Source organism: Lutjanus erythropterus, chromosome 18 (assembly GCF_056507025.1).
Source record: "Lutjanus erythropterus isolate fLutEry1 chromosome 18, fLutEry1.hap2, whole genome shotgun sequence".
Lineage (NCBI taxonomy): Eukaryota > Metazoa > Chordata > Actinopteri > Lutjaniformes > Lutjanidae > Lutjanus > Lutjanus erythropterus.
In genome coordinates, this window is record NC_139334.1 from 24,218,056 (window position 1) to 24,234,513 (window position 16,458).

Sequence of the window (16,458 nt, forward strand, 5' to 3'; positions counted from 1 at the left end):
AACAGTTAGCAACCAATTTCCAAATAAATAGAACAAACATCTGAAAATCCTTATCATGACATTACCTGAAACCAGTATAACATTCAAGGTTATGCAGCACGCAATGATCATCATGTTGTGTTTTCTGATTGAATTCAAAGTCCACCTTCTTGTGTCTGGTGCTGTCTTCATCACTAAACAGGCAGGTTTACCAGTGACTGCCTCCTCCTTTTCTGATAAAGAAAACCTCGGTGGGTGGCGTCAAAGTGCACCTTCTTGATCTAAACATTGAAACCGCACCACTGGGATAGGATACGGAGGTAAAAGACATACTGCCACCTCAGGGAAGCAATAAACGGTAATATTAACAATCAGTAACAAAGACAACAGACCTAAATTATTTTTAACTGTTATGTTGTTTTCCATGTAGACTACACATATATAGAAATGATTCACTCTAAGACTCTCTTGCATTAACCAACACCATGGACATTGAAAGAAAAAACAGCATAAAACAGTTTTACATTCTAGTATTATCTCTCTATTAAATTACTTCTTAATAAATTTGGTAGTGGTAGCATTCTGAGTTATTGATATGTCCTACATTACTTGCATCAGGGATTGTACCATTGCTGTATTGTTTCCTGTCCAACATTTGTTATTTTTTTCTACATTTAACAAGCTTAATTACAAGTAAGTAAGTTGTCTAGTCTAAATTTAATTTTCTGCTGAATTGACAGAGAAAATGAGCTGTTGGGGAAAATCCCTCGTTAAAGCCCCCTTAAAAATATAGAGATTAAGTTTTTACTGAAAATACAAAACTGTTAACACAAAGAAAAAGAGAATGACCTCTCTCCAAAACTCTGGCAGCATTTTAGCAAATATTATACATTGGGATCAAATTATGAAATACCAAATTTGTTTTCATTTATGTGCTGGTTTGTTTTCCCATATGCAGTTCATCAAAAGGAACTGATCACATATCAGAAGATCTGTGGAGAAACACTGCACCCTAATGGATAAAATAAGAATCTAGCCGCCTGGTGGTGCACCAGCTGTCTGACATCAGTCATTTGCGTTGTGGTTTATTTGTCGTTCATGTGGTAATTCGTGTTATTGTGTAACAGGCGGCATCACAGAAGGTTTTTGTAGAAGACTGGAGGGTTTGTGTAGCACTGTGCGCTACTGGCAGCACAGAAATAGACAGCGCTGTCCTTAGGTTGACTCTTTGGAATATGAAGATGTGACAGACTGCTCCCAACTCCACTCACATTATAAGTGTCTTTGAATTTATCTTCGACGGATCTAGAAGCGATTCGAGCATAACCGAGTAGAACCATATCATTTTGCCCCACAGACTGTTTGTACCACTGGATCATATCAAAATCAGTGTTTGAATGGCTGCAGTTCATCAGGACGTCTTCTCCATCGTTTTTGATCGAGGCAGTGGGAGTCTGATGAACACTGTTTTTTGAGAGTTCTGCAAGAGACATTTAAAACGAACAGCTTTAGAGAAGAAAATAACCCTCAGTGAAAATATTTAGGCAGGAGTTCATGTAATATTACCTGTTAAACAGAACGGCAGGGCTGCTAAGTGTATGAGGAGTCTAATCATGGTCGTAATGCAGAAGGGAACAAAAATATAATGATGACTGCAAACTGAAGAGAACTGTCTGGATGTGAAGGAGGAGGAGGGATCGACATTGTGGGCTGTCACATGTCTTCATCAGTGGATTTTTACAGCAGCCTGTTGTGTTTGTAAGGGCTGTTTTGATGTTGATATCAGTGGTGATTTCCTGCCACAGGCTGCAGTTAGAAGCAGGTGTACTCTCCTTCAGTGTGAATTTAAATGGCTGATTATCAGAGAGGGTTTTTGTATAGACGACAGTGAAATTGAGTCACTGTGCCTACTAGCTGCGCAGTAATACATGCCGTTGTCTTCTGGCTGTCTGAGTTTTGGTAAATGAAGTTGAGATTTTGTTGATCCATCTCCAGTCACGTTGAAATGTTGTTTGAACGGTTCCTCGAGGGTTTGGCGAGTATATACAATATATCCGATGAGTTTAAGTGCAGAGCTGCTCATCTGCTGCTGGTACCACAATATTGTATTGTATGAGCTGACTGAATGGCTGCAGCTGATTGTTGCTGAGCCACTAATATTTCCTGATATTGATGAAGGAGTCTGATGGACTTTATTACTCAGTGAATGACCTGCAGTCAAAGAGAAGAACATTTACAAAACATAAATGGTTGCAAAAATGAAACTTATCATAATTTAAACAGTTTGAAGTCAAACCTACAGGAGAGCCAGAGAAGCAGCAGAGTGATGCTGCGGATCCTGCTTCCGATCATGATGTCTTCACCCTCCTGTCTCTCTGCATTGACTGATGGACTGAGCAGACGTTTAAGGATCAGCTCAGAGGGGAGGAGACAAATCCACTCCATTCTGATAAACAAAACTAGAGCTACACAATTTATCGAAATATTAGCGAAACTGCTGTATGGCCAAGTGCAGTTTCTGCAATTGATTAATTTTTGCAGCTCTAATTGTGGTGCAAAAAAGCTCAGCTCCAGTAATTGTGAATCATATCTAGGGCTGCATCTGTCTATTATTTTCTTGATTAATCAATTAGTTGTTTAGTTTATAAAATGTCAGAAAATGGTGAAAATGTCAGTGTTTTCCAAAGCCTAAGTTTTGTTTGTTGTTCAGTTTCAATTCACATTTGAGGAGCTGAAATAAGAGAATTTGTACTTTTTTTTCTTAAAGTACTCAAACCAATTAATCGGTTATCAAAATAGTTGATTAATTTAATAACTGATTAGTAATCGATTGCTCGATTAATCATTGCCGCTCTAATCCTATCACGATCGAATGTCAAATATGTCAAAATATTTGCAGTACCCTCTATCAAAACAGAAAAGTCAAACATTCATAGGTTCCCACACCTGAAATGTGAGGAATTTTCATCTTTTATTTTACATTGGTGTGACCTGAATATGTTTGGGCTTTGCAAAAACAGCAAATTTTATTTTCTGACATCTTATGAACTGAATGATTATTAAATTGAAAAAAATGAATAATAAATTAATGAACTGGTAGTCAGTTATAACTCCAGACTCCAGTGAGTTTTGCCTTCCTTACTTCAGTAGTTCAGTGGCCTGTTTGCAGTAGATCCAACTCACAGTGTGTCTCAGTAAGGCTCTTTCACTCTTTGTGTAGTCAGTCAGGCAGATTGCCAGACTGAGTCACGTGACTGTGGTTTTTGTGCAGCTTGCCAACTTATCTGCACCACAGTGAGTGTGCTGACGGTACAGAAATACACTCCGCTGTCACCTGGTTCCACATTTTTCACTGTTAAAGATCCCCTCTCTGCTTCGTTCTTTGTGGCCGAGTATTTGTCCTCACTGAAATCTCCAAAGTCGGGCTGGCTGCTGAAAGGCACCGTGTACACGATCAGATTCATGCTCTGCCCCGCCAGCTGTTGATACCAGCACATCTCTAAGTAGATGCCACCAAGATCGTGACTGCAGTCCATCTGAGCAGACTGACCCCTCTCTACCAACAACTCGGCGGTCTGGTGGACTCCACTTCTACCAGTACTGCCTGGAACCAAACCATGAACCAATAGCATCAACAGTTTTTAGTTACAGAGTATTTTCTTGACATCAAAACTAATTCAGAGATTTTTGGAAAAGTATAATACCTGCAGCACAGAACAGAGAAACAGTGAAGATGAGAGCTGAGATCATTTTGATCATTGAACATGAAGATAACAGTTAACAGTGAGGCAACAACAAAGCAGCTGATATCAGCACTGAACCGTTCATCCTGTCACATGACCGTGCTCTCAAGAAAGAGGTGTGTCATTACCTTGAGACAACACACACTGATCTGAGCTGATCTGTCTACATTTACCTAATGTCTTTGACAGTAAAAACTGAGGTGATAGAGGTTTATATACAGTATATATATATTTTTAATCCCAGATTCAGGCAGTTGTATGTTATAGAATAGAGTAGAGTCAGTGTAACACAGTTCTGCATAAAAAATACAAAACTTTTAACACATTCTGTTTCCCAATAGTCGATCACATTAACAATCAATAATCAACAAATCATTAATAATATACAACACACATCTTATTCCCACTTTAAATTTTATTTAAACAATTGTAACAGTTCATTTATGTCATCAAATAGGGCACGATCACTGCCATTTCTACACAATCCTAACAAGGCAGATGAAAGAATTGTGTGGAAACTGAGATCAGGAGAAATGGCACACAAAACCTACAGTGTTGGTTAAAGTAATTACTTAATAATCATTAACATCCCTAAATGAGCACTGATTGGATTCTATAAATGTCAGGATGCATGTTCAGTAGGTTGGAGTACATGTAGTGTGACAGTTTTAATACAGTCAGTGTTTATTGCCTGTCATTTCACATTTATTGTGACTTTATTGTTGTAAAAAATCAATTTTTCAACCATATGATGCTATTATCCAGTGTAACAATTATGTTATCACAGATAATTCTGAATAATAACCAGAAATCTTAGTCTACAGGTCTTGAGCTCCCTCTACAGATAAGAGCTCCTACTACAGAAAATTAAAGACAACAATGTCTTTTGTTCATTGACACCAACAGTTGTGTATTTGTACAGCTGTCTAAGTCACCTGTATCACTGTGTTTGACTCACAGCACAAAAATACACTCCACTGTCTGCAGGCAGCAGATTCTCCACTGTCAAAGATCCAGTCTGAACATCGTTCATCTCTGCTGGAAATTTTTCTTCACTGAATCCTTCTTCATATTTATGTGGAGGAGTTGTAGTGGTGAAAACTATTTGCTTCATCATCTCCCCTGGCAGCTGTCTGTACCAGTACATCTGGAAGAAACTAGCATCCTTAGAGTGACTGCAGTTCATTTTGGCCGACTGACTCTGGTTCCTCCACAGCAGAGGAGTCTGAGTGACATCACTCCCATCAGTCAGACCTGTGAGGGTAAAAATTGACATATGATGTTACAGAAGCAGCAGTCATCTCCAGTGAGTTCTTGATATGCTGACAGAAACCTACAGTACCTGAAACACAGAGCAGAGCTGCAGAGAGTCTGATCAGAGCAGCTGTGATCATGATTGTGTTCTGAACTAAATGAACTGAGAGACCAGAGTCTCTGTCAGTCTGTGTGATGGGAGGTGTGACGTTACAACAGAGACATGAGGAGATGCAGGTGGGAGTGTCTCTGTATCATGTGATGTTCTGTGATTATACTTGAGATCCCCCCTAGAGCAGATAAAGCGTTTTGATGAAAGTTGTTCCAACGGTGTACGTTAGTTCTCTTTCATAGCATTTGTTTCATGTCTCACATTGGCAACACCCTCGATGTGACTTCATCAGAAGCTCCTCTTGCACTTCACCAGCCAGGATTGGCTGTAACTCTGTGCGTCAGTGTTACGGAGGGGACACTTGACACCATGCTACTTGTTATTCAAAAACCTCTTCACACTACGAGCAGAAGTTTCAAACTTTCCTCTTGAACCAAGACCTCCAAGACCTCGCTTAACTGTCCATCAGTACAAGCAAAACCTCAGTAAACAGACATTTCATTCACATTCTGTTGAGTTGCTTGAGAGCAACGTCATGGCTACACCCTATGGTCAAAATACCAAAGTGGTAATATTTTCATCAGGCTGGTGCTTCACAGAGTAGCAATACTCCCACTGTATAGCCCACCTGGATTTTAATATTTGAGTTTTATTGCCCAGTTACAGTCTGGCAAGTATTTCCATTTTGTTTTTGGTATAGGAATTTATTTTATTCATAGGGTTGTTTTATAAATGCATGATAATTCATTCTATTTAAAGTTTACTTTATTGTGTGTGTAACTTGTGTGTAATGTTAATAACTGAGAATGTGAGATGTAAATTCGAATTTGGATATAGTCATTCACAACCTTAGCTGTAGAGCGCTCAAGTGTCGTTTATTAAAATAGGAGGTACTATCATGAGCCCAATTAAAAGTCAGGCTGTGTGAATTTTAAAAACTTTTACTGACTCAGCTGAGCTCCTCTGTTTGGATAAGCCAACGGCAACAGGAGTTATTTTACTAAGCAGACATGAACTTATCAAAAGCTTTGTGTTTTATCTTTACTGGAGAGTTAGACAGTTAACCATGAAAATACTCTGAGCACCGAAGGAAAAAAAAACACAGCAGAGCCAGTGATCACATAAAAAAAAACGAATAAAGAACAACTTACCACAACTCACAAGTCTTTAGTGATTTCGTATCAGAGCTGCATTGTTCAGATGAGGTTAAGTTTGCCTAAATTTAACATGTGAACTCAGGTGTTGCAGTGTTGCATCCCTGAGGCTGCCCTACATGCTAGAAAACTGTCTGTGTGCTGGTGCCCACTTGTGTCCCTCAGACAGCCTGTGTCTGGTACAGACCATATTATTCAATAATTAAGTTAAAATTAATAAAATTGTGGGACTGTATTTACTTGACTTTGAGGACTAGATGAATGTACTGCACTGTCAGGGTGCAGCATTTCTGGCAGCATTCTTGAGCTGAGTCAAAGTTGTGGGGGTTTTGCCAAGGGCCGTGTGTGTGTGCGTGCGTGCGTGCGTGCGTGCGTGCGTGCGTGCTTTTTGGTGTAATTTTGTCATTTTTTCTGATGCCCTTTTAAATCCCAGCAGCTGATACGAGATCATTTGGAGGTGTGAAGTGATCTCTGACTAAGATGACAGATACTTTTCAGTCCTGTACCTCGGCCACATCAGTTGTTGTCTGTTCTCCTTGTGGCTCTCCTCTGGTTTATTCTATCTTTTGTTTGTGTGTGTGTGTGCACACATGAGCTTCTCACTATAAGCCTGGATTCTTTTAAATCAAAATATCAATTTAAGGCTTCATGTTTGTCTAATCTGCCTACTGAATAAAGCTAAGGTGATAGTTTTTTTTAATCTCTTTGTTGTATTGCTCCTTTTGTAATTCTGCATGAGACAAGGACAGAAACACTTGATAAATTTGCATCAGTGGAGACCTTTGTAGCCAATTGTGTTGCGTTGATAAACTCTCAGGAGGTGATTGGTGGCTTGAAGGCCAGTAGAACAGTGTGAACAGATTAAAAAAAAAAAAGGCGTCACTGTTGCGCACGGACGGCAGGAGACATCACTGTTGCACCAGGGAAGCAGTCATTGAAAAGATGATTGGCATAACACATCTTCTCCTTTTGTTGACAGGTGAGTGGACAGTTACAGTTTACAGGTCTGCTACTTACTGCAATTATTCGATATGCTTTGAAATAGTATTTATGTTATTAAAGTGTATTTTAACAGTGGCAAATTGATGTTGAGTGAATCCATTACAACAACTGTTATCACACTTCTCACTCCCCTCTTCTGTGCTGCTATGACCATTGAGTTTTCCTTGGCTAGTCTGTTTCTTTAAAAGTAAGGACTAAACATTGGGGCATCCTGGTAGCTCATTTGGTAGAGCGTACAGCCCATTAACACAGCGGAGTCTGGACATATCTGTAGAAGATTGTCAGGGATGGATCAAGCATGCAAAAGCATGTTTCGCAAGAGATGACGTAAGGTGTAATGTCAGTGAGAACATGTGGCTAAATGCAGAAGGCAGACTTGACCAGCACTGTTGAATTTATATATTTCTAGTTATCCTGCACATTGAATATGTATAGTTGGTGGTGCTTTACTGGAATTACTTTTTTTTCATTTTGTGGAATTGGAACTACTCATAAATATAGGGAAAATCAGAAGCTTAATCAAAAGGGGGACTTTCTGTTTCAGGTGTCACAGTGAGCTCATTGGATCTGCACAAGAGAATCGATGGAGGTCACGAGTGTGCACCTAGAGATCGTCATTACCATGTGAAGTTAACAGTAAATACTGGGCAAGGTCTGTCATTGTGCGGTGGCTCTCTGATTAGTGACCAGTGGGTTCTGACTGCTGCTCATTGCTGGACTCAGGGACGGTGAGAAAGTGACAGTTTAACATGAAAGCTAGTAACGGTGTCACGCAAATTCAATCCTCAAGACTTAAAAGTATAGAATTCACAAAATGAATGTTCAGGAATTACAGACAAACTAAATTATGATGTATTTGCAGCAATTCCGTGATGTTCCTCTTCCCTTCTACTTATTTGCAGGGCCATGACTGCATATTTTGCCGTGCATCCACGTCTAGGCCAAAAGCCGTTGGAAATGCAAATCACTGATGAACCTCGGATCTACACTGACGACAGCGGGAGTCACGACATCATGCTGCTGCACCTCCCTAAATCTGTTCGGATCGACCCTGTAGCACTTCCCGACTGCGGAAATCGTCCTGATATGTGAGTTGTGAGTTTCAACATTTCAACACGCTCAACATTCAGGAACACGAAATGAAAAATTCCTGTGAAATCGTACTTTAAGTGTTCAATCATTAGGGGTGAAAGTATTTTTTTTTCCAACTATTTGTTGTTGTTTTTTAAGTTAGATGAACATTTTTAATTCTCATTTTCTTGTCTTTCAGAGGTGCTACAGTTCAGGTTGCAGGTCATGGACGCAAAGATGAAGTTCCTCATGAACTCCGTAAGATCTTGTTTATTTTATAACAATTATCTATGTTTATCACAGTTAGTGTTCTATGTTTTATTGTGCATAAAAAATATAGAACTGCTGTTAGATTTTCTTTTAAAACATGCCTCTGCGAAATTCAAAGTCTTTTGATCTTGCAGAGTTTTGTACACTTGTTGTTGGAACAGTTTTCTGTGTACTTGTCAAATTGATAATGTCAAAGTTTTTCTATTCTGGGGATACAGGAGATCTCAATTGTATAGATGTCGAGATTGTCAACTGCCAGGAGATGACATCCACTTTGCAGGGCCCCGACATCCAAAACAGGCTCTGTTACCAAGGTGCTGGAGTGGATATGTGTCCAGTGAGTAGACATGGCTCCTAACGTTATGTTTTCTACAGTCATTATGCCTTTTACCACTTTAATATAAATATATATTTCAGTGTCCTAATATATGCATCTCTCTCACAGGGTGACTCTGGTGGTGGAGTGCTGTACAATAAGATGATTTACGGTGTCCATGCATTCAGTGGTAGTAATACCTGCTCTACAGCAGCTGCGTTCATGGACGTGTGTGCATATGAAGAGTGGATCAAAACTACAATCAGACCGTAGAGATGTCTAATGTGTGGTTAACTGTGGAATCATTAAACAATCATTTTACATTAATTAAGAAAACTCTTGAGTTTCTCTAAATCTGCAGTTGATGCATTTATAATTGACTGGTTTTCCATTAAATGTTCAACTATCGTTTGTAAACTCTTAAGGTCAAACAATAAATCTGATTCTACAACATGACTGTTTGTAGTACCTGAGTCACTTTTCAACAAGGTAGTTTTGCATGTCAGTTTCATCCACTTTGATGGAGACAGACTGAAAAGACCCCTATTTCCTAAATTTTTTAATGTAACAAAGCTGATCGTTGATAAGCAAAGCCATGGCATGACTTTTTTTTATTGCTATTATTATTTTATACATTTAAACTGGTGAAGACCTCAGAATTGGTATTGAATGCTACTCAAATTAGAGTGGTTGATGTCTGCTTCTTTGATCAAATCAAATTTTCTGCTCACAGTATTAGAATTAGTCCGTGCAGGTTATCTCTGTAGCTCAGTTGGTAAAGTGTGCGCCTCATGTACTGAGGTTATCAGTCCTCTGCAGTGGCTGCTGGTACAACTCCAGCCTGTAGCCCTTTGTTGCATGTCATCCACTCTAAGCCCCCTTACCTGTCTGTTCTTCAGCTGTCACTATCAAAAAATAAAGGCAAAAACCCCCAAATAATCTTAAAAAATGCAGTCACTCATAGACAAAATATTCCTCTACCTCTATAATATCAGCCTTTACTGGTAGATCAGGTTCACATATTGTTTTTAAGTGGACAAGTAGCAGATTTGTGATTTCACTTAGTCTAGTTTTCTATACTTTTCCCTTGTCATATGTACATAATTACAACTTGATAACATCTAATAAGGGCCTAATAAAGTCTGATACTGTCTAATAAAGAGGTTTTTGTCTATTTTGATACAAGGTAAAGCTGGTTAGGTCTTATTAATGTGCTGAAAAATAAAGTGTTACGGCACAAATTTCAAACCTATAAATGTAAATGAAGAGATGCAGGTGGGAGTGTCTCTGTATCATGTGATGCTCTATGGTTGTACTTGAGGTCTCTCTACTGTAGAGCAGATAAAGTATTTTGTTAAAAGTTGTTCCAACAGAGCATGTGGGGTTTTTGTTCAGCTTTCACATGTGTCTGTATCACTGTGTTTACTCACAGCACAGAAGTACAAGCCTTGATCTCCTGGCTCCAGTTTGTTCACTGTGAATGTCCCACTGTATTCGTCATCTTTGGTGGCTGAGAATTTCTCTGTGCTAAAATCACCAAAATCATGATTTTCAAAGCCAGATCTTGTGAACACGATTAGTTTCATTGTTTCTCCTGGCATCTGTCTGTACCAGTACATCTGGTTGAACTCAAAAGTCTTTGTGTGTCTGCAGTTTATTGTTGCGCTCTCGCTCTGTTTTCCCCAAAGTGTGGAGTTCTGGTTGACATCACTTCCATCAGTTAAACCTGTGTGTACAACAGTAAAAGTTACCATAAGAGGACATTCAATCTGTGAAATAAATTTTCTGATATTATAGATCTTAACCTTGTATCCAGAACACAAGTATCAACAAAGTGAGGAGACGCTGTTTGATCATGTCCATGTTGTAAAAGTGAAAGTCTGGTATAAATGTGTCAATGTAGTTACAGAGGTACATGTGAGGAACTGCAGGGAGGTGTGTCTCTGCAGTGTGTGACGTTCTCTTATCCTGTAAGCTGCTGTATAAAAACCTACATTGCAGCTGAAGTCAATCAATCAATCGTTCAATCAATATTATGATTCACCATGGCAAGGGCTTAATAAAAGGCAGCATGTTTATTTTAACCCTGCTTTCTGAAACAGGGTCCAGATGTAAGAAAACATGTTTGTTTGGGACAGACCATAACAAATGTCACATCATCATGATTTTAATAGTGATTTTTTTTTCAGCGAAAAGGAATATTGTGATCCAAATATGATTATTCTCACTAATTATCATGAATCATATCACAATCATAATATCTGTCAAAAAATAATTGCAATTTTCTGTCCCACCTGTCCTCAACAAGTCTAACCATTTATGTATAGTGCCCTCTACAGTTCATTAAAGAGACTGCTGTGTTTATTCATAGTGACATCAACAGTTGTGTATTTGTACAGCTGTCTAAGTCACCTGTATCACTGTGTTCACTCACAGCACAAAAATACACTCCACTGTCTGCAGGCAGCAGATTCTTCACTGTCAAAGATCCAGTCTGAACATCTTTCTTCTCTGCTGGAAATCTGTCCTGACTGAAGCCCTCTTCATATTCATGAGCACTATATGCAGTTGTATAAACTATTTGTTTCATCATCTCCCCTGGCAGCTGTCTGTACCAGTACATCTCTCGATATGTGTTGCCCTTAGTGTGACTGCAGTTCATTTTGGCCGACTGACTCTGGTTCCTCCACAGCAGAGGAGTCTGAGTGACATCACTCCCATCAGTCAGACCTGTGAGGGTAAAAATTGACATATGATGTTACAGAAGCAGCAGTCATCTCCAGTGAGTTCTTGATATGCTGACAGAAACCTACAGTACCTGAAACACAGAGCAGAGCTGCAGAGAGTCTGATCAGAGCAGCTGTGATCATGATTGTGTTCTGAACTAAATGAACTGAGAGACCAGAGTCTCTGTCAGTCTGTGTGATGGGAGGTGTGACGTCACAACAGAGACATGAAGAGATGCAGGTGGGAGTGTCTCTGTATCATGTGATGCTCTATGGTTGTACTTGAGGTCTCCCTACTGCAGAGCAGATAAAGTATTTTGTTAAAAGTTGTTCCAACAGAGCATGTGGGGTTTTTGTTCAGCTTTCACATGTGTCTGTATCACTGTGTTTACTCACAGCACAGAAGTACAAGCCTTGATCTCCTGGCTCCAGTTTGTTCACTGTGAATGTCCCACTGTAAGCGTCAGGTTTGGTGGCTGAGAATTTCTCTGTGCTAAAATCTCCAAAATCATGATTTTCAATACCAGATCTCGTGAACACTATTAGTTTCATTGTTTCTCCTGGCAGCTGTCTGTACCAGTACATCTGGCTGTAACCAGCATCCTTTGTATGTTTGCAGTTTATTGTTGCGCTCTCGCTCTGTTTTCCCCAAAGTGTGGAGTTCTGGTTGACCTCACTTCCATCAGTTAAACCTGTGTGTACAACAGTAAAAGTTACCATAAGGGGACATTCAATCTGTGAAATCAATTTTCTGATATTATAGATCTTAACCTTGTATCCAGAACACAAGTATCAACAAAGTGAGGAGACGCTGTTTGATCATCTCCATGTTGTAAAAGTGAAAGTCTGGTATAAATGTGTCAGTGTAGTTACAGAGGTACATGTGAGGAGCTGCAGGGAGGTGTGTCTCTGCAGTGTGTGACGTTCTCTTATCCTGTAAGCTGCTGTATAAAAACCTACATTGCAGCTGAAGTGTAGATGTGTAGATATGAAGTGATACTGGAGATCAAACTACATTCACATCAGAAACAATGATAAAGTGAGGAGGCTGAAGGGTGTTTGGTTTGAGGTGTTAGTGACTGTCTTTGGCAGAGTTGATGGTGGTTTATAGCAGGGCTGATATTCAAATTGCAGAACGTTCAGTTTTTTGATGAAAGAAAAATGTGTGACAAACCAGCAAAACAAGGGGCCTGTTTCAGAGAGCAGACATAACAAACTCTGAGCCTCATCCTGAACTCTGAGTTGACTGAGACTGAGTTGTCAGTTCCAGAACAGCTGATCAGAACTGGTTCAATCATTCAATCAATCAATCGTTCAGTCATATTATGATTCACCATGGCAAGGGCTTAATAAAAGGCAGCATGTTTATTTTAACCCTGCTTTCTGAAACAGGGTCCAGATGTAAGAAAACATGTTTGTTTGGGACAGACCTTAACAAATGTCACATCATTATGATTTTAATATTTTTTTTTCAGTGAAAAGGAATATTGTGATGCAAAAATGATTATTCTCGTTAATTATCATGAATCATATCACAATCATAATATCTGTAACAAAATAATTGCAATTTTCCGTCCCACCTGTCCTCAACAAGTCTAACCATTTATGTATAGTGCCCTCTACAGTTCATTAAAGAGACTGCTGTGTTTATTCATAGTGACATCAACAGTTGTGTATTTGTACAGCTGTCTAAGTCACCTGTATCACTGTGTTCACTCACAGCACAAAAATACACTCCACTGTCTGCAGGCAGCAGATTCTTCACTGTCAAAGATCCAGTCTGAACATCTTTCTTCTCTGCTGGAAATCTGTCCTGACTGAAGCCCTCTTCATATTCATGAGCACTATATGCAGTTGTATAAACTATTTGTTTCATCATCTCCCCTGGCAGCTGTCTGTACCAGTACATCTCTCGATATGTGTTGCCCTTAGTGTGACTGCAGTTCATTTTGGCCGACTGACCCTGGTTCCTCCACAGCAGAGGAGTCTGAGTGACATCACTCCCATCAGTCAGACCTGTGAGGGTAAAAATTGACATATGATGTTAGAGAAGCAGCAGTCATCTCCAGTGAGTTCTTGATATGCTGACAGAAACCTACAGTACCTGAAACACAGAGCAGAGCTGCAGAGAGTCTGATCAGAGCAGCTGTGATCATGATTGTGTTCTGAACTAAATGAACTGAGAGACCAGAGTCTCTGTCAGTCTGTGTGATGGGAGGTGTGACGTCACAACAGAGACATGAAGAGATGCAGGTGGGAGTGTCTCTGTATCATGTGATGCTCTATGGTTGTACTTGAGGTCTCCCTACAGTAGAGCAGATAAAGTATTTTGTTAAAAGTTGTTCCAACAGTGCATGTGGGGTTTTTGTTCAGCTTTCACATGTGTCTGTATCACTGTGTTCACTCACAGCACAGAAGTACAAGCCTTGATCTCCTGGCTCCAGTTTGTTCACTGTGAATGTCCCACTGTGAGCGTCAGGTTTGGTGACTGTGAATCTCTCGTCTTTGAATTCTGGTTCAAAGTCAGGTTTTCCGCTTGTCGTAGTAAACACTATTTGTTTCATTGTTTCTCCTGGCAGCTGTCTGTACCAGTACATCTGGAAATAGCTGCCACCTTTTGTGTGTCTGCAGTTTATTGTTGCATTTTCATCCTTGTTTTTCCACAGCATGTCAGTCTGGTTGACATCAGTGCCAGCAGTTATACCTGTGTGCATAACAGTAAAAGTTACCACAAATAGATCATTAAATTCTCATACAGAATTAGGATGAAGGATTTTGAAAAAATATCTGATTGCGATTAATTAGACTGAAAATGCAGTTAATGATGATATGATTTGCAATAGTAGAGGAAATGCAGGGTTCAACTTTATTCTATTTTCAGGTCCTCAGTTAAAGCAGCGTTTACTTACCCCAGAACAAATTGTGTATTTATTAGCTGTTGTCAAATAACAAAAACTAAAGTTAGTCATCATGTTAAATTTAAGACTGTAATGTCTGTTCAATGTTACTTCCAAGGTAATTTAAGTCTTTAAATACACCGTTTTCATTCTAAAACCTGTTTATTCAGTTGAATATGATAATAAACACATTTTGTCTTTAACACATATCGGACCTCCTCCTGAAAATTAAGTGGTCCATATTGTGATTTTGATGAAAATTGTGATGAAATCATTTTAAATGTTATGAACAGAACACAGGTGAAGTACTGTGGGTCCATCTTACCTTTAATCCAGAGCAAAAACAATAGGAGGTCATATTTAAAAAAATCCATGCTCTTCAATTCAGAGACTACACAACAGGTCTGCTAAAACTAGTAGTTGGACGGATCTAAAAAAGTTAGAGATGGGAGTGTCTCTGCTGTGTGTGTGATGTTCAGTCCTGTTAGCTTCCAATCCACACAGTATATGTGTGAGAATTCGTGGTCCTCGAGGTCCCCCTACAGTGCATGAGATAATTGAAACGGTTATACTAACAGAGCATGTGGGGTTTTTGTTCAGCTTTCACATGTGTCTGTATCACTGTGTTTACTCACAGCACAGAAGTACAAGCCTTGATCTCCTGGCTCCAGTTTGTTCACTGTGAATGTCCCACTGTAAGCGTCAGGTTTGGTGGCTGAGAATTTCTCTGTGCTAAAATCACCAAAATCATGATTTTCATTGCCAAGTCTTGTGAACACGATTAGTTTCATTGTTTCTCCTGGCAGCTGTCTGTACCAGTACATCTGGCTGAACTCAAAAGTCTTTGTGTGTCTGCAGTTTATTGTTGTGCTCTTGCTCTGTTTTCCCCAAAGTGTGGAGTTCTGGTTGACCTCACTTCCATCAGTTAAACCTGTGTGTACAACAGTAAAAGTTACCATAAGAGGACATTCAATCTGTGAAATCAATTTTCTGATATTATAGATCTTAACCTTGTATCCAGAACACAAGTATCAACAAAGTGAGGAGACGCTGTTTGATCATGTCCATGTTGTAAAAGTGAAAGTCTGGTATAAATGTGTCAGTGTAGTTACAGAGGTACATGTGAGGAGCTGCAGGGAGGTGTGTCTCTGCAGTGTGTGACGCTCTCTTATCCTGTAAGCTGCTGTATAAAAACCTACATTGCAGCTGAAGTCAATCAATCAATCGTTCAATCAATATTATGATTCACCATGGCAAGGGCTTAATAAAAGGCAGCATGTTTATTTTAACCCTGCTTTCTGAAACAGGGTCCAGATGTAAGAAAACATGTTTGTTTGGGACAGACCATAACAAATGTCACATCATCATGATTTTAATAGTGATTTTTTTTTCAGCGAAAAGGAATATTGTGATCCAAATATGATTATTCTCACTAATTATCATGAATCATATCACAATCATAATATCTGTCAAAAAATAATTGCAATTTTCTGTCCCACCTGTCCTCAACAAGTCTAACCATTTATGTATAGTGCCCTCTACAGTTCATTAAAGAGACTGCTGTGTTTATTCATAGTGACATCAACAGTTGTGTATTTGTACAGCTGTCTAAGTCACCTGTATCACTGTGTTCACTCACAGCACAAAAATACACTCCACTGTCTGCAGGCAGCAGATTCTTCACTGTCAAAGATCCAGTCTGAACATCTTTCTTCTCTGCTGGAAATCTGTCCTGACTGAAGCCCTCTTCATATTCATGAGCACTATATGCAGTTGTATAAACTATTTGTTTCATCATCTCCCCTGGCAGCTGTCTGTACCAGTACATCTCTCGATATGTGTTGCCCTTAGTGTGACTGCAGTTCATTTTGGCCGACTGACTCTGGTTCCTCCACAGCAGAGGAGTCTGAGTGACATCACTCCCATCAGTCAGA

The 16,458-nt window shown here is 39.4% G+C and overlaps 1 protein-coding gene and 1 gene segment (V, D, J or C); one reads left to right on the forward strand and one right to left on the reverse strand.

Moving 5' to 3' along the window:
- LOC146311109 (T-cell receptor beta-2 chain C region-like) overlaps positions 1-5,116 on the reverse strand; it is a 93,946-nt gene extending 88,830 nt beyond the window's left edge. The window contains 2 exon segments of the C gene segment in view: positions 4,667-4,976; positions 5,065-5,116. Of these exon segments, the coding sequence occupies positions 4,667-4,976; positions 5,065-5,116 (362 nt within the window).
- Positions 5,117-7,069: 1,953 nt separating this feature from the next.
- On the forward strand, positions 7,070-9,354 carry LOC146311110 (trypsin I-P1-like). Its single transcript, XM_084742981.1, has 6 exons — positions 7,070-7,221; positions 7,789-7,972; positions 8,147-8,332; positions 8,515-8,573; positions 8,804-8,922; positions 9,031-9,354. The coding sequence occupies exons 1-6, from the start codon at positions 7,185-7,187 to the stop codon at positions 9,172-9,174; spliced, it is 729 nt and encodes a 242-aa protein (XP_084599107.1). The 5' UTR covers positions 7,070-7,184; the 3' UTR covers positions 9,175-9,354.
- The last annotated feature ends 7,104 nt before the right edge of the window (positions 9,355-16,458 follow it).

Coding starts and splice junctions, on each gene's coding strand:
- LOC146311110 (XM_084742981.1), top strand. CDS start 7,185: ATGATTGGCATAACACATCTTCTCCTTTTGTTGACAG. Junction 7,222..7,788: donor TCTTCTCCTTTTGTTGACAG/GTGAGTGGACAG, acceptor TTTCTGTTTCAG/GTGTCACAGTGAGCTCATTG. Junction 8,333..8,514: donor TGCGGAAATCGTCCTGATAT/GTGAGTTGTGAG, acceptor CTTGTCTTTCAG/AGGTGCTACAGTTCAGGTTG.